General features: G+C 45.0%; 1 protein-coding gene across 4 annotated transcripts in view; it reads left to right on the top strand.

Annotated features, from left to right (window-relative positions):
• The window catches only part of DNAJB6 (DnaJ heat shock protein family (Hsp40) member B6), a 739852-nt gene that overhangs the window by 379103 nt on the left and 338929 nt on the right, over nt 1-21820 (top strand). For all 4 annotated transcript variants that reach the window (XM_069647974.1, XM_069647976.1, XM_069647975.1 and 1 more), the window contains exon 7: nt 5422-5566. In XM_069647974.1, coding sequence (XP_069504075.1) covers nt 5422-5566 — 145 coding nt within the window. The remainder of the gene's footprint in view (nt 1-5421; nt 5567-21820) is intronic.

Consider the following 21820-nt stretch of genomic DNA (forward strand, 5'->3'; position numbering starts at 1 on the left):
TGGATCGAAAAATAGCGCTCCAAACAACAAAAATGTATCAAATTGGGGAGTGGATGCAACAATGCTCTCAAAATTCATCCTCTCCCTCGACCTAAAACCTTATCATGCACAGACTCACTATCTTAGAAAATTTGAGCTCTTCGGGTCTGTTGGCTGCAGCCCCTCACAAGGCCGCCATCTTGCAGAGATTGTCAGGACCGGAACTGAACAATAACCCAAATTCACGGTGCGCTAGAACCTTGCTAACAGTGGTTCCAACCTTTGAAAAAATAATTCGCCCTCTAGAGTGCATAGACCAAAAAAATGATTCTTGGATCAGTGTTGATTCCCCTCGGAGTTCTCCCCGCACTGATGCTATTAAAATTAGCAACACAAATGAAGGTCAGCCTCTTCCTCAGAAAAACAAGAGAAAAACCACAGCTTTAAAACGAACTAAATTGATAACCAAAGCAGCAACAATGCGTAAGTCCGCTAAAGAACCTAATCAAAATTCTCAGGTCATAGTTCCACCAACTAGTTTGGTGACTGGGGCCTCAGCGCCTATAGCGCCTCCTCCTCAATGCACAGGAGGTGTTATAGATCTTGTTACCCCCTTAGCGGTGACGGCTGCATCCGAGGTTGCATCCAGTTCCATCTCGCAAGTCCCCCATGGTGACTATGCGCCTCTGAATGAACTGGTGGACCTTTTTGAACGTGATGTCTCCTCAACTTTGCCTCTCAAGCCTTCCCCTCTAGGCAGCACGACCCACTCCATCTCAACCGGTACTGCCAGGGGCAGCTCCGGTCGTCAGATACTTCCTACACCAACTGCTGGCTTTGAAGATCGCTTATCTGCCCTGAAAACGGCAGTAGATGCCTACCTTGGCAAAAGGCTGTCCGAGGCTCTTCCAGAGCTAAATCGTGCGGCTGAAATTCTAACCGTTCCTGGTTTATCCAAATCTGTTAAAGCCCAAAAGGAGTGTCACCGCCGTGATCCGTCCTTGGGCCGTCCAAGTAACGCTCCAATGTCGAGGGCCCAATTTAATCCTTCCTTCTCCTACTCAAACATAAGAAATCCGAATGAGAACTCTGGTATGAAGTCCAAAATTCAAGCTCGTAACCAAAAAGATGTCAAAACACAGCGTTTCAATTCCTTCCACACCTTAATCTTAAAATGTCGTGAGGGCCCTTTTCCGAAATATGATCTGTGTCGCTCTAGTGTTTTGAACATCTTTGCAGACATTCAGTCCCTGGAGGACTTGTCCTCGAGTGATTTTGACCAGATTGAATTTATTTGCAAAACTAAGATTATGGATTAAATCGGGACTGGTCCGGAACGCTCTATGGAAATCAAAAATGGATCTCTTTAATCTGGGCTTTTAGCTCGCGCTAGACCCCGTCCGTCCACCTACACAAGAAAATAGTTCAAAATGAAATACCGGTACAGACTCCGACCACAGAATGCTCTTGCACTTTTTGCACAGAGGTGAACTGCCCACAGACCAGATTGACAACAAAAAACACGTTAAAACCACCAACAGTTGAGAAGAGTGAAACTATCTCTCTGGGTAGTTGGAATACCAGAGGGCACTCACATTTACAGTGGTCTGCGAATGCTCAATTAAATAGTTACGATATTGTAGCCTTGCAAGAGACGTGGATGGTACATGCCCCCACTTGGGATGATCATACCATTTGCTCCCTTCCAGCTGTCCACCAATAAAGGTAGACCCACTGCGGGCTTATTGGTGGCTGTGAAATCTAGCAAAAATTTCCAAATTGGGGAATGGCTTTCGCCGAATAGATTCATTCAGGTGGTCAAAATCACTCATGGACCTCATGTATTTGCCCTCATAAACCTCTATCGTAACCCTGCGGGCATTACTGATGACGCTTTTTATCATGCCTTATCAGTTTTTGAAACTATTGCCCTACAATCGATTTCTGGTATAATGGTGGTGGAGGACCTAAATCTCGTATGTCTTCCTGCACCTAATAAGGGGTTATTTTATAACTTATTTTATAAAATAAGTTTGAGATGGAGCATCTTTATCGAAGATCTTAACTTGAAAGTGATGAATGGATCCATTATGGGCGACATCCCGCCGCAAAACACGTGGGAAAGGGGACATTCTAGCTCCACCATAGTCTACATCTATGCAAGTGAAAGCATATATGCTAACGCTACTAAGTTCAAAAATATAAAACAAACAGTGATCATCACATATTGTCTCTTCAATTGTTGACCCCATGTCAAACAGATTGCACTACTAAACATTGGTCTAAACAATCTCTGATACTTAACAACGGTAAGAATCGCTTTCATTGGTCACCAGACCAGCTGCAATCATTAAATACAGCTATTTTAAGACATCAAAGCACAAATGCACTATCATCTTATGTTGAGGTGCTTGACGCGTTCAGAAATGCTCAATTTTTACATATCAGACCTTCTCGTGCTCATACTCACGGCTTTGATCTAGCTTTACACCAACGCAAAGCTCAACTAAGAAAAGAGATACGTTATTCTCGTAACCTGCCGCTAAAAGAACAGCTTCAAACCATCAAAACAGCGAAATGTTCATATCGCAATTGGACTTGTGCTGGAAAAGCGCGTTTATTTCAAGTTGACAGTGAGAACTTCCTGTCTGCTTGCTTTTTGAAAAATTCAGCACAAGTCTGGCAATTGTTGAACAAGTGTAATACCTCTTCCCAATTGGAATCCCAAATAAATGGTGTTGCAGAAACGCAATGGGTAGAACATTTTACCCAACTAGATGCTGATCATAACATGTCTAAATATGAATATATACAGAGATCTTCTAATACTTGGTCCCTGGAATGTTCGATGGAATCTGTGAGGGATTTCATTAGTAAGTCATCCTCCTCAAGAGCGGCTGGGCCGGATAGTCTTACGAATCACATGCTTAAGCAGAATGCAGAAGAATGGGCCACTATCTTGTTTAATTCCTTTCATCACATCTTATCAACTAAGATAATTCCAAAATCTTGGAGCACTTCTCTAATAGTTTCCATCAACAAGAATGGTGATCGTAAAGATCCAAAATGCTATCACCCCATTGCCCTCCTAGACGCGCCGGGAAAGATTTTATTCTCGGTTGGTGTTGAAGGAATTTAATCAATGGGTCGCCAATGCAAAGCAGCGTGACCCGGCCCAGACAGGCTTCGTTGCAGGTCTTGGGACTGCGGTAAATTTAACAACTCTTCACGCAATTAAACATCAGGCACAGTCCAATAAACAGCCCATGTACTTCGCCTCCGTTGACCTACACTCGGCCTTTGATTTAGTTTCTAGTCCTCGACTGATGGATAAATTGTTAGAGGCTGGGTGTCCGTCAACTTTAAGTGATATCATTTTTGCACTACACTCTTAATACCTCCATCCGGGTACAATTGAATTTTGAGGGGCTTCTAACATCAGCTGTCTTCACTCATCGGGGGCTTAAGCAAGGGTGCATACTCGCCTCAGTGTTGTTCAATTTTTTCATTAATGATGTTAGAAGTGCACTTGAGGTATGTGCAGATGCACCGAAATTGAAGCACATCGAGGTGAAAGTGCTATGGCACGCAGATGATTTAGTACTAATATCAAACTCCCATTGGCCTGCAAAATCGCCTAACAGCCCTATGTCAATATTTTCGAGTTAATGAGCTGGTAGTAAATGACAAAACCCAAATCGTAGTCTACACCCCGAAAGGCAAGCGCAGTCATCAAATGATTTGGAAAATAGAGCACATAAGTCTAGAGGTGGTTCCCAATTACACATATCTGGGTATCCTATGTGACGGATCGTCGACCACTCAATCTCAGTTAATGAAAATTGAAGTTAAGTCACGCAGCAATCCGCCAGACTCGACTCATGTATAAATTTGGGAAATTTTCCATTGAACCTGCCTTGATCTTCTGGATACAGAATGTCATCCCTACCATTTTATATGGTTTAGAAACATACAGTGTGATTGATTTGGTGCTTTTGAATGCTTTGGAAGCAAAATTTTGGCGTGCTATTCTAAATCTGCCACAATGCATTCCAGGCCCGATCATTCTATATGAATTGGGTTTGACCTCACTTTTGGCAATGTATAACTGGCGCTTATGCAGCTTGTTCAGAAAATGTTTATTATCTGTTCTTGATAATTCAACCTTAGCTACAGTTGCCAGTTACTTGATGTCATCCTCATCTGTTTCCGAAAACATGGTCTAAAAACATTCTTACCATACTACTAAATGCAGACATTTCTATTGAAACCCTTGTTACCGATCCGGATAGAGCCAAGAAAAAGCTCTACATGATGGATTGACACTAGAGATCTGTGTTTGAAGTATAAAGATTTTGATCCATCTGTTTTTTCGGCAAAACGTTACAGAGATATGGCCTTCTACTTATGTAAATCTCCTTCTCCTGCCGTCAGGAATGCATTGTTGCGCATGCGTTTTAATTTATGTCCTACCCGTGAAATTCAAGCCCGTAGGAAAGAAATCCTGCAGGAATCTTCAGGGTGTCGTTTTTGCAATAATGCAACAACTGTTGAAACTTTGGAGCATGTCATTGTAGATTGTCCTGAACTCATGAACTTAAGACAAAGTCACTTTAGTAAACATTTGCCCTACTTTAGCCAGATGAGGCATGAGCATAGATGGCTTGCTATTTCCACTACCAACTGTATGAGTATAAGGCTGGCCACAATTAACTTTTTGCGAGCCTTAAATTTACTAAAATAGTTTGATTCCTAATGATAACTCTGGATCTTTGGATCTGTGATTGTTATACTCACTCATTGCTCTTCATTCGATTGATTATTGCAAAATCCAAACTATTAGCATTAGTATTGATGGTTTGCTATATGGTGTGATCTGTAGGGACTCATAATTGGGTGTGATGTTCAACTAACAATTCTTATCCCATGTATAAAATGTGTCTGACATGAATGTCAAACACTAATTCTGATATATGAATATGTGAAATTTCTGCCCTGATATTTTTTTCTTTTCTTTTGTCTTCAAACTCTGTGTTCAGAAAAGCTCTTCATTTTTACTTGACATGGTTAGAGTTGCTTTTTAGTTTCCTTTTTTCACTGTTATACACAATGATAATTCAAGGATGATTTCATGGATATGTGAACTTGAAAAAAAAAATGCTATCTCTTATGATTGCATGTTTTATATTTCATTGCGTTTTATATGTAAACCTTTTGATAAATTGTTGTCATAAATTGAAAAAAGTTGATTAAATTCAACTAACCTCAATTAAAAAAAAAAAGAAATGTACATACGTGCACCCTGTTCCTTGATTCAGGTGTTTCATCTCAAGTTGAATAGTCTCAGGTGTCGGATATATATCGGTTTTCATGCTTTTTTTAAATTACATTTTTGACATATGTTTGAATTGAGTGTTTTGAATTTAATTGTTTTTCTGCTAGGTTTCACTTCTTCGTTTGGTTCATTGGGCCATGGCGGCTTTACTTCCTTTTCCTCATCTTCGTTCGGTGGCACAGGGATGGGTAACTTCAAATCGGTATCTACTTCTAGCAAAATTATCAATGGCAGAAAGATTACTACGAAAAGGTACTGAAAGTCCAAATGCAGTTTTATCAAATCTGGTTTTGTTTCTGCTCCTATTGTAATGATCTGTTCTTGTTTAAGTATTAAAATCTGCAAATAATGAGTAGCTACATTTTTCAAGATTGGTTTTCGCTAATCTCTTAAACGCTTTGCTTGTGTTTGTGTCAAATGTTGGATTTTTATGCCAAATCTACTCTACTTGTGAGACCCCAAGCACCTTTTGCTGGACTCATGACCGAGTGAGTGGGACCCTTTTTCCCGCGCATTCATTCTTTTTGATCTGACCATGCTTCATACTTGAGGGAATCTGTAATTAAACTTTTGCTGCACACTGCACCTTTTGTGCAGTGTTGATGGGAGCCCTTTGGGCTCTCATGGATGGTGGAATACATTTTCTCCTCTTTTCCTTTGAGATCAGAACACACCTGTTGGGAAGATTTCTAATTTGTATCCTCCCACCTCCTCCCCTCTCCCTAACCGCCCCCCACACCCTCAACCACCTAGTGAGACCCCCAGCACTTTTTGGTGGAGTTCTGGACCTTTTTTCTTTAAATCCTGAAGGAGCGGAGCCTTTCCCACCCATTCATTCTTATTGGCTATGTCTTGTGGAACTGTGCTCTGTTTTCGCTTTACTATGGAGTCTACTTTCCTCCATGTCCTTTTGGTTAAAAAAAGAAATTAATTGACCTTTTTGCAATTGTAATCCATCAACAGTAACACCAACTGATTCAACATGTGAAGGTTGCATTTCTCCTTCCCCACTCCTATCCCCTCTGTCCCCCCTGTACACAATTCCATTATGTTCCTCCACCACATAATCACCCTTGGGGGTCTTCCATGTATATATTTGTGTTCCAATTTCCTTGGGCAGTTTATAGACCATATTTATTGAAGAAGGGCTGCCAGATCCCTTCTATCTGGTCTAAGAGATGTCAGGTACTCCATGACATAGATGGACATTTCTTTTTTGACCTGTTTGGGAGTATTCTAATTTCGAATGGATTGTGTCCTCCCACGTATTCCTCATCTTAGATATATCCTTACCTTCAGCTTTGCTGCTTTGGAAAAAAATGTCTCCACCAGAGGGCGCTCCACTCGAGGCTGCGGCGTCTGTCCCTCGGCGGCATCTTTCGAGCACAGACGTCATCTGCATCTGCCTAGAGCGCGCCCGTTGGCCTCAGTTACGTTTTTCTGTTCGCTTCGGATCGTTACAAATGTCTCTTCAGTTTTGTGAGAATGTCTTCATCGAACCCTTCCACACCGAAGACGGGATTCAAGAAATGTGGGAAGAAAATGTTGTTGACTGATCCACATAAAAATTGCCTCTGGTGCCTCGGTTCTGACCACCCTGTTGATGACTGCGGTTCTTGTCAGTTGATGACCCATAAGGCCTTAAAAGAACGAAGAGGTAAACTGGCGATGGGGGAGGGTTCATCGAAGTCTTCTTTGAAGGGTAGAAAGGACTCGGCTGAATCTTTGGTAAAACACCATAAATTATATAGGTCGAGGAGACGATCTGGGAAGTCCTCTTCTTCGTCCTCCAAAAAGACGAAAAAAAGACACTGATCACCCTCTTCTTCTTCTTCCTCGACATCATCTGAGGAACTGATAACCTGTCCTTCAAGACATGACTCCCTGAGAAAATGGGAAGCATTTAGAGCTTCAATGTTAAACATTTTTAGTAACGTGACAGTGGAAGATCTAAAACGTGAAAATCCAACAAAAAATTGTCGAGGGTTTCATCCAGGGATTCTTCCCAAACACCTCATGGAAAAAGTCTACCAGTGCATAAACCGGAGGTAGAAGGAAACAAAATGGCGTCAATCTCTCATGGGTCATTGAGGTCTGTATTGAAAACTCCCTAGAAGACATCGAAGGTAGTCAAGCACAAGGTGTCGACGGCTCAACCTAAAAAGCTCACGTCGAGTATACAGTTGACTTCATCGAAGGCTCCTTCGACAGTGTTGATGGTCTCCACAATTCCTTCGACAATTCCTTCGAAGGCATCGAAAGCTTCCTCGACAATATCGAAGGTTGTTGCTACAACATCGTTTTTGTCGACGCCCATGCCTATACCAATGTTAAAACCTATACCATGTGAAAAGGTTTTTCATCCTGGGAGTAGACGTGATTTCTTTAGGACCATGTCATCCATACATGAGGAAGAGTCATCAGCAGATGAAGAGGTTTCTCCTGCTGGTGTTAAATTTGGCACAAGCCCAGTCCCTGAGGAGTTAGTTGACCCTCAATCTAAAATACAAGATCTACATGAATGCTTGCAATCAGCAAGTGGTCTGGATACCTCTGCAGAATACGAATTTGAAAAACCTGACCGAGCAGAACATGCTGATGCGGGCTATGGAAAATTAATGAGTAGTCGCTGAATTCATGTGATGGGGTAGAAATTCACCTGTCTATCAAGATGAAGAAATGACTGATATCCTTTCAGGAGGACCTCAGCAAGACCCCATACTTCCCCTTCATGTAGCCTTACAAAGGAGAGTTAATTCTGCATGGGAGCATCCTGAAGCCATTCCAGCACTTAATAAAAAGTTTGTCAGAATATAGACCGTAGAATACTTAAGTAAACACCCATCTCCAGAAAGTCTGGTAGTTCAAGCAGCTACCTGTACTAGAAATGCTGCATACCCCACAATTCCCCCGGATAGGGATGATAAAAAGGTTGATGCGTGGTCCAGGACATTTTTTACATCAGGGAGCATGGCTTTAAAATCCACTAATGTAACTTGCACTATGGCAAGGTTTACATATACCCTGTACTTGTAGCGGAGAGGAACAAGGGTTGGTATTTCCTCATTCCAAAGAAAGACGAAGGACTGAGACCCATCTTGGACTTGAGAAACTTGAACAAGTTCCTAAGGAAGGACAAGTTCAAGATGGTCACACTTTCTCAGATCCTTCAGCCTCTCCAACTCCAGGATTGGTTGGTATCATTGGACCTTCAGGATACTTACTTTCATGTGCCAATCCATCTCAAGCACAGAAAGTACCTGAGGTTTGCGATTGGCAATTCTCACTATCAGTTTCGAGTTCTGCCATTCGGGTTAACCTCCGCCAAGTTGATGGCGGTGGTGGCAGCCCCCCCTCAGGAGAGGGGGGGATTCATGTATAACCCTATATGGACGATTGGATGATCAGGGCACGTTCTCCAGAACAAGCCCAGGATCACCTGTCGAAGACTTGTCACTTCCTTCACAAACTAGGGTATTCTCTGAATTTAAAAAAGTCAAACATGATACCATCACATAAACTTCAGTTTATCGGAGTAGTCCTGGATACTTGCTCGGGCAAAGCCTCGCCTCCCGAAGAGAGCTCACCACATTCTGCAGATGGTAACAAAATTCCAGAATGCTCAGTATCTACCGGCCTTCGATTTTCTCAGCTTGCTCGGCCTTATGGAAACCTGCATTTTTCTGGTGCCAGATAGAGAATGAGATCCCTTTTAATGGGCTCTCAGGACTCAATGGTCCCAATTCTCAGGGGAAATGTCAGATCTATTGCAGGTTCCGGCCAAAGTAGCACAGGATCTACAATGGTGGGCTTGAAGACATCATATCCTCAGGAGAATCTTTTTGGCAACCATGGCCGGAGATGACCGTAGTAACGGACGCCTCAGCGAGTTGACAATCAGCGGTCGTTGGTCTCCATCGGAGTCCAAACTACACATCAACTTTTTGGAGTTAAGGGCAATCAGACTAGCGCTGAAGGCCTTCCTGCCCTCTGTACGGGGAAAGAATGTCCTGATAATGACGGACAACACGTTGGCCATGTATTACATCAACAAGAGAGGAGGAGTAGGGTTACTACGACTGTGCAGAGGCAATGCAGCTCTGGTTCTGGGCAATACAAGAAGGGATCTCTATTGGCAGTTCATCGAGCCAGAGAGCAAAACACAGCGGCGGACGCTCTGAGTAGGCAGAGCAGTCTCCCACGAGTGGGAGCTAGCTCAGGAAGTCATTCAAGAGATCTTCGCCCTTTGGGGAACCCCTCAAGTGGATCTGGTCGCGACCGATGCCAACCGGTAGTGCGAACTGTACTGCTCAAGGGAATTTCCCCCGAGAGGAGCTCTAGGGGACGTGTTCGTGGTGGATTGGGAGTTTCCACTTCTGTACGCATTGCCTCCAGTCTCTGTGATCCCTCAAGTAATCGGGAGGTTGAGACAGTTCAGGACAACCCTGATCCTAATTGCCCCGGATTGGGCCAGGAGAACGTGCTACCCGAACCTTCTGGACATGTTCATCTGCCCTCCAATACGTCTTCCAAAAAGAGAGGATCTTCTCTCGCAAGAGGAAGGTCATTTTCTCCATCCAGAGGTCAACACACTCAACCTTCAAGCATGGCTTCTGAGAGGTTGAGCTATAGGGATTGGGACCTTTCGGATGACGTGATAGAGATTTTGCTTTCGGCCAGAAGGCCAGCAACCAAATCTCGATCAGTGTCGTTGGAACAAGTTCAGTAACTGGTGCAAAGAAAAAAATGTGGATCCGTTTCAATGTAATATTCCCACAATATTATCTTTTCTATTACACTTAGCTAATCTGGGGCTCCAGGTTGGTACGATAAAAGGATACTTAGCAGCGCTTTCCATTTTTAAGCGCTACTCCGAGGAAGAATCTTTTGTTAAGATACCTTTTTAATAATTCAGTTCTTAAACAGTCTAAATGTGCTTCTTCCAATACCTTTTCAAATTCCTCTGTGGGGTTTAAACTTAGTTCTGAAATTCCTCACATGCATTCCATTTGAGCTTTTACATTGTCCACTAAGGCTTCTTACTTTAAAAACAATGCTTCTTGTAGCATTGACATCAGCCCGCAGGGTAAGTCAGTTACAGGCGCTTTCTAGCGCTCCTCACACCATCTTTTATAAAGACAAAGTAGTCCTTAGAGTAAAACCATCTTTTTTGCCAAAAATAGTTTGATTTTCACCTGTCTCAAAAATAACACTGCCTGCTTTCTACCCTCCGCCTCACGCAAGTATGGAAGAGGAACGGCTACATAGACTAGATCCCAGAAGAGCTCTTAGCTTCTATATTTCAAGATTGGCAAAAATATGTCGGTGTGATCAACTTTTTGTGGGATCCAATGGCCGCAAATTAGGACTTGCTGTAACTAAACAAATATTATCTAGATGGATAATTTTGCCTATAACAGAATGTTATAGATTGGCTCGGTAAGAACCACCAGATGGACTGAAGGCTCATTCAACCAGGGGCATGGCAATGTCGACAGCACTAAAAAGGGGTGTTCCTGCACAAGATTTTTTTGCAGCAGCCACATGGTCATCCATGCATGCCCGTCCCTTTTGGGGCGGTTCCTCAGGGGAGGGAGTTTGGTTTCCCTATTCTCTTATTTAGGATACTGGTATTCCTTGAATACGATTTTGTAGTGTCGTTAAAGTCAATTTTCTTATGCAGAAATCATTGTTTGAGATACCTTGGGACAAAGATGTAATACGTATTTAGACGCATGGTTTAAGATTTGAGCATTTTGAGTAGACCGTTGCAATTGGCTATTTGCACAGCTGGTCAGTACTTACTGATATTCCTTGATTGCGATTTGAGAGTGTCCTTATAGTCTGTTCTCAAGCGGAAATTGTGGGGATATTGTGTCCTAGAGGAAAATGAACTAGCAGAAGTATGGGATTCCAAAGGAATATATTCTGTTGCACATTATTTGGTCGAAAAAACCATCTGTTTTTGGAGCTCGACATTATTCTAAACCTGGTACCCTGGACGGACGAACATCCAACAAACTTTCAGAAAAGCACCAAGTTTAAAAGACAGTCTGTCAGGAGACAGAATCAGCCAACATTGAATTTGCTTTTGAACAATGTCCCACTGAGGCAACTGGGACCATCAAGTACCTTCTACAAGACATTATGAAATGAGACAGCCAGCAATGGACTGGCTTTGAACAAATGTCCCAGTGACGTAACTGCGACCACCAAGCAACGAATACAAGAAAGTATGGTAATTCAACTTTCCAGTTACCTATAAGTAATCCACAGGAAAAATCACAATATTTAAGTTGGAACAATTGGACCCAATCAGGTTCATAATCATTAGACAGCAAATGGATTGCCATCAACTTGCATTTTCGATTTAAGGGAAAAAAAGTAATAAATAAGTTGAACTAAACCACAACCGGTCAAAAGAGTCTTTAATTTCCTAATGGTAAAAGCACTAAACAAGGCTTACACTTCTTTATTAACAATTATTCATCATCCTGACCAGTCACAGGATTAAGCCCAGGTAGCAGCTGACCAGGCATCAAATAATTACACAACGACATTGGGAAAAGCGCCTAGCAGTTGTAGACTGGAAAACATTTTCTATAAACTCATCCATGCATACGTTTATAAAACATTATGCTCGAGATTCGACCTCTTCTAAAGGAAGTCTCTCTGCTCAATCTGTACTTCATTCTGTACATGACTAGAACATTTCTGTACTCCCACCTCCAATACAAAACTGCTTTGGGAGTCTATCTAAGATGAGGAATATGTGGGAGGACACAATCCATTTGAAGAGCAAGTTACTTACCAACTGTAACATTCTTTCGATTGGATGTTCCTCCCACGTATTCATAATCAACCCTCCCTGCCAATCCCACAGTACAGTTTACGTGAATTACACTCTAAATTCTTTTAAGGCTTGGGTCAAGAGAGGCACGTCCTTTAACTATAATTTATGGGCTATAAGACATGAAAAAACAGAACTGAGGCCAACAAGCGCGCTCAAGGCATTTATACAGCGGATGACGTTGGTGCTCGAAGGATGCCGCCGAGGGACATCGACGCCGCGGCCTTGAGTGGAGCGCTCTCTGGTGGGGAGAGAATTTTTACCAAAGCTGAAGCTAAGGATATATCTAAGATGAGGAATACATGGGAGGAACATCCAATCGAAAGATTGGATAAGTAACTTGTTGTTCTCTGCAAATTCCCTTTAACCTTAGAGACCCCCAGCTTTTTTGCTGGACTTTAGGACTTTTAAATTTAAATCCTGGAGTTAGTGAGACCTTTTTCTCACTCTCTCGTTTTATTGATCTAATTTGGACTCTGTTTTCTTTGTTTTTGCAGTCTGTCAAACTCTATACGCACCTACTGTTGTATGGTGACACACAGCACCTTCAGTGCAGTGTCCCAGAGAAGTCCATTGGATTTCTCCTGAGGTTTAAATACCTACTGTTGGGTGAATTACTGTTCCCAAGAGTAGTAAAGTGAAATTGACTTTACTTACCCGTTATCCCTATGTAGGTTTAGTACACCCCATTTTATGTGGAAGTACTGGGAAGTTACTTAGTAGCCCCTTTTCCTACTTACTCGGGTAACATTTTGTATGTTACCCTCCTGACCTTTAATGGCCTGTGGCAGTGGTTTCATTTTCCTACCATTGTGCGTTTTTACCGCAGACTGAATCCTCCGCTGCAGTAGTGCACCCATGGGTGCCCATTTTGTCAAAATGGCCCCGGTCTTCTCTTTTCGCCATTTCTTGTGTGTGGGGTCTTTCCTGGGTTTTACTCTGAGCGCTAAAGAAGGTTTAACCCTTTGGTTTGTTGTGCCTTTGACAGGCTTCAGTACCAAATCCCACCTCTGGCTCCAGTGTATCTGGCAGGGCAGGAAGCGAGGGAGGTGCCCATAATGCTCTGTCTTTAGTCTTCCGAGTAACCTGAATGCACCCAGTGGTGAATGACAGTCTGGCTGGCTGTCCTTGCAGGACAACCAGCCAGCTGTGAGTGACAGCTAGGCAGTGCATGAATGGGAGAAACCTACATAAAAGCTGAAGTTTCTTGGACTGAAGGCACCCTCCTGGACTGTTGAACTGCCCGGCGAATCCCTGCTCCAGTGCTGAAGCTCCAATTTTGAATCGATTAGAGAAGCCCCAGAACTGACAACTTCTTCCCTTGAGTAAGTGGGACCAACTAACCCCAAGACTGACTTTCCCCAACTGACTGTACATCTTTGCTGCTGCTGGAACGGAGTGCCAGGGGTCGAGAAATCTGTAGTAGAGTGCTTAATCTTTAAGCCGGACCAAAACTCCTGAAAGATCCTGAGGACCCTCCCGAAGCAGGACAACCCAAGTGGAGTCACCTCACCCGAGTGCTGGACTCCAGAAGCAAGGGAAGCCCATCAAGTGTCCAAGATCTGTGGTGGTGCTATTTGCCGGTACCTCGAAGTGCCGCTGAATTGAAAAGAGCCCGTAGCCGCTGACGACGTTCTAACTGCAGTGCAGGAGGCCTCCAGACCTCCACCCTCTTGTCCGCACGACTGAGGCCCAGGATCTGCAAGACTGCAACCAGAACAGAAGCCAGCTGGATTCTCTTCTTCAAACCTAAGGTACTGTCTTGACTATGGGGTACTTTACTCTTTTGTCTGTAGCTTGCACTATCTCACTTGAGACTTGCAGAAGATGCTTTTTGCAGAGTTGATATCAGCTCTCTTTCACAAGCCTAACAGCGTGTGACCCAACAGTGATTTCTTACAAACTATCTAAACTTTGTGCAAGACATTGTGCTATCTAAAGTTCCTCAGCTCCATAGACATTGTTCAAAATTACTTTGGCTGTCCTGGCTCCCTGCAGACTCTTCTGACCCATTGACTTTGATTCTTACTGTCCCTCATCAGTGGTGCCTAGGTTTAAAATGTATTGCTGGGAATGTTCTCATCTACACTTCATTGGGAGATTGAAAAGTGCTCACATGCTCTGAGAACCTGTTAACCATTTTCCTTCCCTAACCTTTTCCTTTTCCACAACCTCAGAATTTTACCAAGCACAAAAAATGCCAATACTGTCCTAGTAATTGAAGTCACCTCAGGGTGTAGGAAGTGTGTATGAGCATCTCAAAAGAGTAGCTACTTGCTTATATTGATTCCTAGAAAGTGTTCTGAAGTGTATTTTTGTTGCATATTGCCCTTTTTAAAGAATGCTTATTTAAAACTGACCGTTAAATGGTAATTTTACTAGAAAACCTTGAGAGTAAGTATTATTTGTATACTTGTGTTTCTGGATTTCAATGCTACAGCTCGCATTTAGCCCTCTTGAGAAGTCTGGCTGCTCAGTCAGTCTACCAGCTTGTGTAATACAGACCTATACCAATAGCTGGGTTAGCTAATACCAAGAGGACAAGACTGGTGTAGTCTCCCACAGGGTTACTGCATACAATCTTGCCTAACCGGACCCACTCTTTCTCCGTGGGCACAGTATCCCTTTTCCAGTGTTTGTCTATGCAGCAGCTCGCTGCTACCTCAAGGGTGCAGAAAATGCGCCCTTCCGCTACCCCTTCTTCCCCCTTCTTCACCACTCCAAATGGTAGCAGGATGGGGTCCCTAGGCCTGTCTAGTCCATCCAGTCGCTTTAACCACCCCAGCCCTTCCTTCCAGGATGGTGGATTGGTGCGCATCTCCACCACATGTGACAGAAGTCTGCCTTCGGCCACCTACAGCGCCAACAATGGGCATCTACCCCTGGGTACATTTTCTCTAGTGTTATAGGTGGGTAGTGCCATCTATGCAGTAGTTTAAGAGCCTGCATTCGATATTGCAGCGATCGCATGGATTATGTCCCCCCTCTGCACATTTTACCACAGAGCTGGCAAGTCATTTCAATCCCTGGGTCTTCCTCCCATCTCCCTGTGCTGGCACATTGTCTGAATTCCCCCCTCTTCAGTTCCCTGTACAGCCTAGATATCCTTCCCTTGGTATTGGTCTCTTGCAGTAGTACTTTTTCAAAGGGAGTCGGGTCTCTGGATAGGTTGCCCCCCCTCACCAACCTCCATATGGGTTTCGTCAGGACACCCTTTACTTGAAGGGTGAGAGTCCCTTCATTTCCAACCACTCCTCCAGCCTGGCTAGTGACATGAATTCACCCTCTCCCCATAGTTGCCCTGCCCTGGAGAGTCCCGCTTTGTACCACTGCTGGAACCGCACCAGGTCTGAGATGTGGTTCCGTAGCTGCGGTGCCCATATGAGCTAAGGGGGAGAGCCAGGTTGACAGCCAGCGGATGGCACTTTCCTCGTGCCAGTTTGACCAGAACACTTCCAAGACTGGGTGTGTTAGTACTTGAATGGGGATTTCACTTTGTGGGATCCACATCATTCTCCTAACGTTAACGGGTGTAGGACGGCATTGTCCATGTGTACCCACTGCTGCTTCTTTGTGCTGGGGTCCAGGTGGTCAACCATAATCCTCAGCTGGCCTGCCTTTATAATATGCTCCCAGGTATGGGAAACCTACTCCACCTTCTTTTGCCAACCCAGGCACCTTGTGTGCCACCCTATGCTACACTCCTACACATAGGAAACGCAGGAGGGCTTTCTGGATTGTGGTCAGGAAGTGGCGGCACACTAGTGGGGAGCATTTGGAATAGGAACACCAACTTGGGGAGAACCGTCCTCTTAATGCAGTTTAGCTATGCCATCCATGACAGACCTGTTATATCACACCGCTGCAGGTCTCCCTTTCTTTTCCCAGGGTGGTGGGGGAGGGGTAGTTCCTCTCAAATAGGTTTTCTGGCTCTCTAGTTACCTCTATACCCAGGTAGCAGAAGCCTTTCGGTATCTGGAATCCCTGTTTGCCAACCCAGTTTGTCTGCCTTCTCCCAGCTTCCTGTGAAGAACTCCACCGATTTGAAGAGGTTTAACCTTGAACTCTGATAGTTCTCCATATTCCTGTAGCCCCTGTAGGAGAGCCGGTACTGACACCAATGGACTGATGAGGTAGAGCAGCACGTCATCTTTTCCACCTATGTGGACTCCAGTTATGTCTGACTGTCGTAGGCTTATCACCCAGGACTCCATCACCAGCGCGTATAACAATGGGGACAAGAGGCACCCCTGTCTTGCTCCCCTACACAGACCTATAGTTCTGGATACATTCCTATTAACTGATACGTTAGCCCGTGGAGTGATACAGGGCTTGGATCCAACCTGTTGATCGTTCTCCCAGTCCTATCTTTTCTAGCACCGCTTACATGAATGACTAGTTACCCCTGTCCATGGCCTTTTCGGCGTCAAGTGAGAGAATCCGAGCCCCCTCCCTGTGTTTTTGGGTCGTATAGGATATTTATGGTCTTTCTCAGGTTGTCAGATCCTTGGCTGTTTTGGATAAACCCGGTCTGGGTCTATAAGGCCGGGGAGGTGGACTTCCAGGCGGCATGTCAAGAGCCTCGTGAAGATCTTTGTGTCTACATTGAGCAATGAGATGCGTCTATAGGAGGGGCATTCAGTCTTATCATTGCCCTGTTCGGGTATCACAGTTATCAGTGCCTCCCCGAAGGTTGGGGGGCATATCTTCTGATCCCCCTAATGAAATTGAAGACCTTCGCTAGGTGCCCTGATATGGAGTCCTGAAACTGCTTATAAAAGCCTGCTGTACAGCCATACTCCCCTGGTGCTTTTCCGGTTTTCAACTGGCCTATTGCCCTCTTGACCTCTTCCTGGGTTATTTCTGCTTCCAGCATGTCTTTTCCCTCTGGTGAGGCTGGGGATTGGGAGCCGACCCAGGTATTCTCCAATCTCCTTTCCCTGCGGTCCAGTCTGTTTGGAGTTAAAGTGCTTCGTAGCAGTCTACAAAACGGTCTGGGATGTGGTCCTCGGTTCTGATTGTTCGATTCTCATCTCTTAACCGCTGGACCCTTCTGGTTCCCCTGCTTACCCTGATTCGATTTGCTAACAGAGTCCCCACCTTGTCGCCCCCTTCGTAGAACCTTTTGTTTGGCGTATCTCTGCTTTTTTACCACTTCCCCTCTCAGGAGCGAGTGCATCTCTTGTCCCTCATTCTATCTTCTCCTTGTCGCGTAAGCCTTGCCCTTATATCCCTCAACTAATCCCAAAGCTTCCCCTCTATCGGTGTCCTTTCCCTCTTTATTCATGCCCCTTCTAGTATTAGTAGGCCCCTTACCGATGCCTTGGCCGCCTCCCATAACGCCTTTGGGCTTGTCTCCCCTGTGTCATTTGTTATGAAATACTGGGTAATTTCCGTCTGGAGGAAGTCCCTAAATACTGGGTCCTTAAGAAGGCCATTGGTACACCTCCAGTGCGGGTGTTCCCTCCTCCCTTCCTCCAACCACCAATCTGTTTTGACCATCTCGTGGTCTGACCAAGTCATTTTTCCACCCTCTGCGAGGCTTCCTGTTAGTTTGGAACCAGTAAGAGGTCTATCCTGGTGTGTGTGGTGTGGGGGCGACAAAAATGTTTCTGATGCTTGTTTATCTGCTTAGAATCGCATGCTGTGTATATAGTCCGACATCTAGTGGTAATCGCGGAGTATTGCATCGTTCTTTCGAGAACCGAAAGGGGACGTCGACATGGGCGTGTCTGTAAAACTATCCCTAATGTGACATGTAGTGTAGCCAAAATCCCTCGTGCATTGAGGTCCCTCAGATTGTTTTTTTCCGCCCAACTAGTTGGTCACCTTATGCGGAACTCGAAAGAGTTATATTGCAAATTCATAATTTCTTTGTCCCATTACCGATGGTTGTCTAGTTTTCAACTTTTATCTTCGGCTGCTTCGTGGACCCCTTTGCCGAAGAAGTCTACGGCTTTCGGTGGCTGGTGCCTCGGTCGACACTGTCCAAAGCATAGCCTTGGCCTTTGGCCAGACCTATACAGAAGGGAGAGTGGGACCCCAGGGTTTGATTCTCTGAGAAAGCATTTCTGATGCTAGTTAATCTGCTTAGTCACATGCTGTGCATATGGTCGACATCCAGTGGTAACCGCAGAGTATTGCATCTTGTCTTTCGGGGACCGAAAGGGGACGTCGGCAAAGGCGTGTCTGTAACACTATCCCTATCGTGACGTGTACTCAAAATCCCTCGCGCGCCAAGTTCCCTCAGATTGTTTTTTTACGCCCAGATAACTGGTCGCCCTATAGCTGAGCTCTTACGTAAGAGACATTGTTTATCCTAAACCGACTTGTCTGTTTTTCCCCCCCTAAGTCATTTCGACGCCAAGAACAACTTCGGCGAAGACTGCGGGGAACTTGTCTACGGCAGTGAATTTCAACGCCTACGATCCGGCAGCTGAAGCATCCACGTGGCTGGGCCTTCTGGCTGGCCTTTACAGTAGGGAGGGGCGGGTCGGGGTGGGTCAGGGTGGCCATATTTCCGGTATGTCTTTCCTCTTTGCCCCTCTTTACCCTCTAGGTCTGATCATCTTCCCCTTTTGCTATGGAAAGGTCTCCTTTTAGGTTCTGCCCTAAAACCCGTGGAAGGACGAAGATCACGACAAGAAGCGGTGTGCGGCTTGTAAACTCCTTCGGCCTGAGACCCTTAAGGAGCGCCGTGTAAAGCGGTGGGCCGTGTAGGGTATGTTGCGGGTGGAACCCCCTTCCCTTACCGCCACCCCCGCTGAAAGTGGCAGGGGCACCTCCGATGACCAAACATCCGTTGCGGATGTGATGGACCTCGAGGCGGACACTGCTAGGTCTGCCATGCCCGTCCCCGACCCTTTAAGGCCCGACTCTTCTCGCTTCAGGGACAACACCCGGCGACAGGGGCGTACAAGCGCATTACATTAAACACACAACCCCCACACCTATTTCGACGGGTACGTCGAAAAAGGTGAAAGCGCTAGCAGGGCCGTCAGATTTCGGCAGATTCCACGGATCGTTGGTTCCAAAGCCTTCCCCGCATCCGCAGCAGCGTCTTGCAACTGGGCATTCCAAAACAAACAAGGGCGCTACATCTAAATCAGGTTTACACGTCAGAGCGCGGAAATCCGAAGCTACGACGGGCCCAAAAATCACGACTTCACCTCAAGGTGAAAAAAAACTTACCGCTAGGCCCTCTAACGCCGCGGAAGGCAGTGAGTCTACCGATAGACCTTTGGACCCACTAACTCATGCTGATTCGGCAGTAATCGAACACAGCATCGGGCTTATTCCTGTTCCGCCGAAAAACATGGGGCAGGCCACGGACAAATCTTTAGATACGTAATGGTGCCCCGATTCTCACAATACCTATGAGAGACAATTTTCGGTGCCAAAGGGCAGAAGACAATGGTTTTCCACCCATGGGCCCTTCTTGGTCCTCTAAATGGACAAGGGAGAAATTTGAAGGGCGTATGGACCGTCTTGAAAGAATTAGCAATTTTTCTGAGCCTCCTTCCCCGAAAAGATCTTGTGGAGAGCCTAATCTTCAATCTGCTTCACATTTCCGAGAAGATCAGCCTTCTGTCCCCGTCCATCATGAAGACATCGTCCAGGTTGATACTTATCAGGCCATTTACAGTGAAGATGAACGTTCCTTCCTACAGAATTACAATGAGGACCAGGCGGATGCCATGGACAATTGTGAAGAAACCCAGCAAGTGGGGACAGACCCATGGACGCTTCCCCATCAAGATCAGGACACTGATGTATTGTTTGTTTGTTTATTTATTTGTATGGCGCACCTTACCCAGGGGCAACAGGGCGCAAGCAAAAGATAATTCGAAGCTTACAATGTTGCAGAAATATACACTTTGAGGTAGTAATAAAAATAATCAGAATTACAGGAATAAAAAATATACAAATCTTCATACATACAGAGTCAATATCTATGCAGGGGTAAATATACAGATATGTACAGGGCTGTTAGAGGCGGGTAAACCTAAAAGAATATTCAGGATTACAGAGGTAATAAGGAATAAGAGGTATACAATTCTTCAAACATTAAAAGTCAATATCTATACAGGAGGTAAGTGTACAGAAGTGTGCAGGGCTGTTAGAGGCGAAGGCAGAAACACGAACAAGAGTATCACTATCTATACATAGGTGTAGGAAAGTGCAGCTAAATACAAGGGTTATTGGAGTTAAGGTGACTGATGAGGTGTCTTCTAAAGTGCGAGTATGGTTGGTCAGCTCTTAAGTTGTGAGGCAAAGAGTTCCAGAGCGTGGCAGCTTTCACCGGGAAACTGTTCCCACCAATGGTGGAGAGTTTGAATCTGGGGATTATCAGACGGTTGGAATTGATAGTTCTTGTTTGTCGGATGGAGGACTTTCTCTTTACCTTGTCCATCAGATAACTGGGGGCGGCATTGTTGAGGGCTTTATGGGTTAGGGAGGCCAACTTTAGTTTGATTTTGTTGTCTGTAGAGAGCCATTTCTGTTGGCGTCTGGTGGTTGAGATATGATCTCTCTTATTAATGCCGAGGGCAGCTCTCAATGCATTGTTTTGTAGGATTTGGAGCCTGTGGATAATGGCTTTGTTGGCACCGCTATAGAGGGCATTACAATAATCAAGCCTAGATAGTATGAGTGCTCTTGCCAGGATCAGGCAGCTGTCATTGGATAGGAATGGTCTGCCTGCCCTTATTAATTTGCAAGTGTACGCAGTGGAAGATGCTAGTGAGTTAACCTGTTTAGTGAATGACATAGTGGCATCCAGATAAAAGCCAAGGGTGTTTTACTTCCCTGGATACTCTGATGAGATTACCATCTATGTTGAATTCGGCATATTCAAGGCCTAGTTTGTTGATATTAGCAGGGGTACCTAAGATGATGAGCTCTGTCTTGTCATCATTCAAGCATAGACCATGAGATGCCATCCATGCCTGAATGATGAGATATACCCTATTCACCAACTCACTGTGATCCCCTGAAAGTGGGAGGAGAATCTGAGTGTCATCAGCATAATTAGTGTAGGTGACACCCAGATGGTCCAGATCGTCGAACAGGGGTTTGGTGAAGATGTTATATAGGGTGGGGGAGACGCATGAGCCCTGCGGGACTCCGCAAGTGATAGGAGAGGGGTCTGCTGCTGCTGAAGGGGAGAAGACTCTCATAGTTCTCTCACTCAGAAAGGATTCAATCCATTTGATGGCTTCTGGGGAGAAATGAGCAGCTGAGTCAAGGTGTCTGCAGAGGACCTTGTGGTCGACGAGGTCGAAAGCCGCGGAGAGGTCAAGTAAGAGGAGGAGTGCTGTCTTGCCCTTGTCCCTCAGATCATCAATTTGGGTTTTCAGATCGATGAGGGCTGTTTCCGTGCCGTGTAGTGGGCGGAAACCTGATTGTCTGGCGCCTAGTAGCTTGTGTAGTTCTAGGTATTTTTGAATCTGGACATAGGCAACTTTGTCCAAGATTTTCAGTAGGAAGGGTACCGTTGTGATGGGTCGGTAGTTGGTGGGGATGAGGGGATTGAGCGTCTGTTTTTTGAGGAGGGGGAGTACCCAAGATTGTTTTAAGTTGGAGGGGATACTGCCTGAGGAGAAGGAGGCGTTTATAAGTTTAGAGATAAAGGGTGACAGGTCTCTGGCTGCGTC

The sequence above is a fragment of the Ambystoma mexicanum genome, chromosome 2q (assembly GCF_040938575.1).
Source record: "Ambystoma mexicanum isolate Mex_15411 chromosome 2q, UKY_AmexF1_1, whole genome shotgun sequence".
NCBI classification, from domain to species: Eukaryota; Metazoa; Chordata; class Amphibia; order Caudata; family Ambystomatidae; genus Ambystoma; species Ambystoma mexicanum.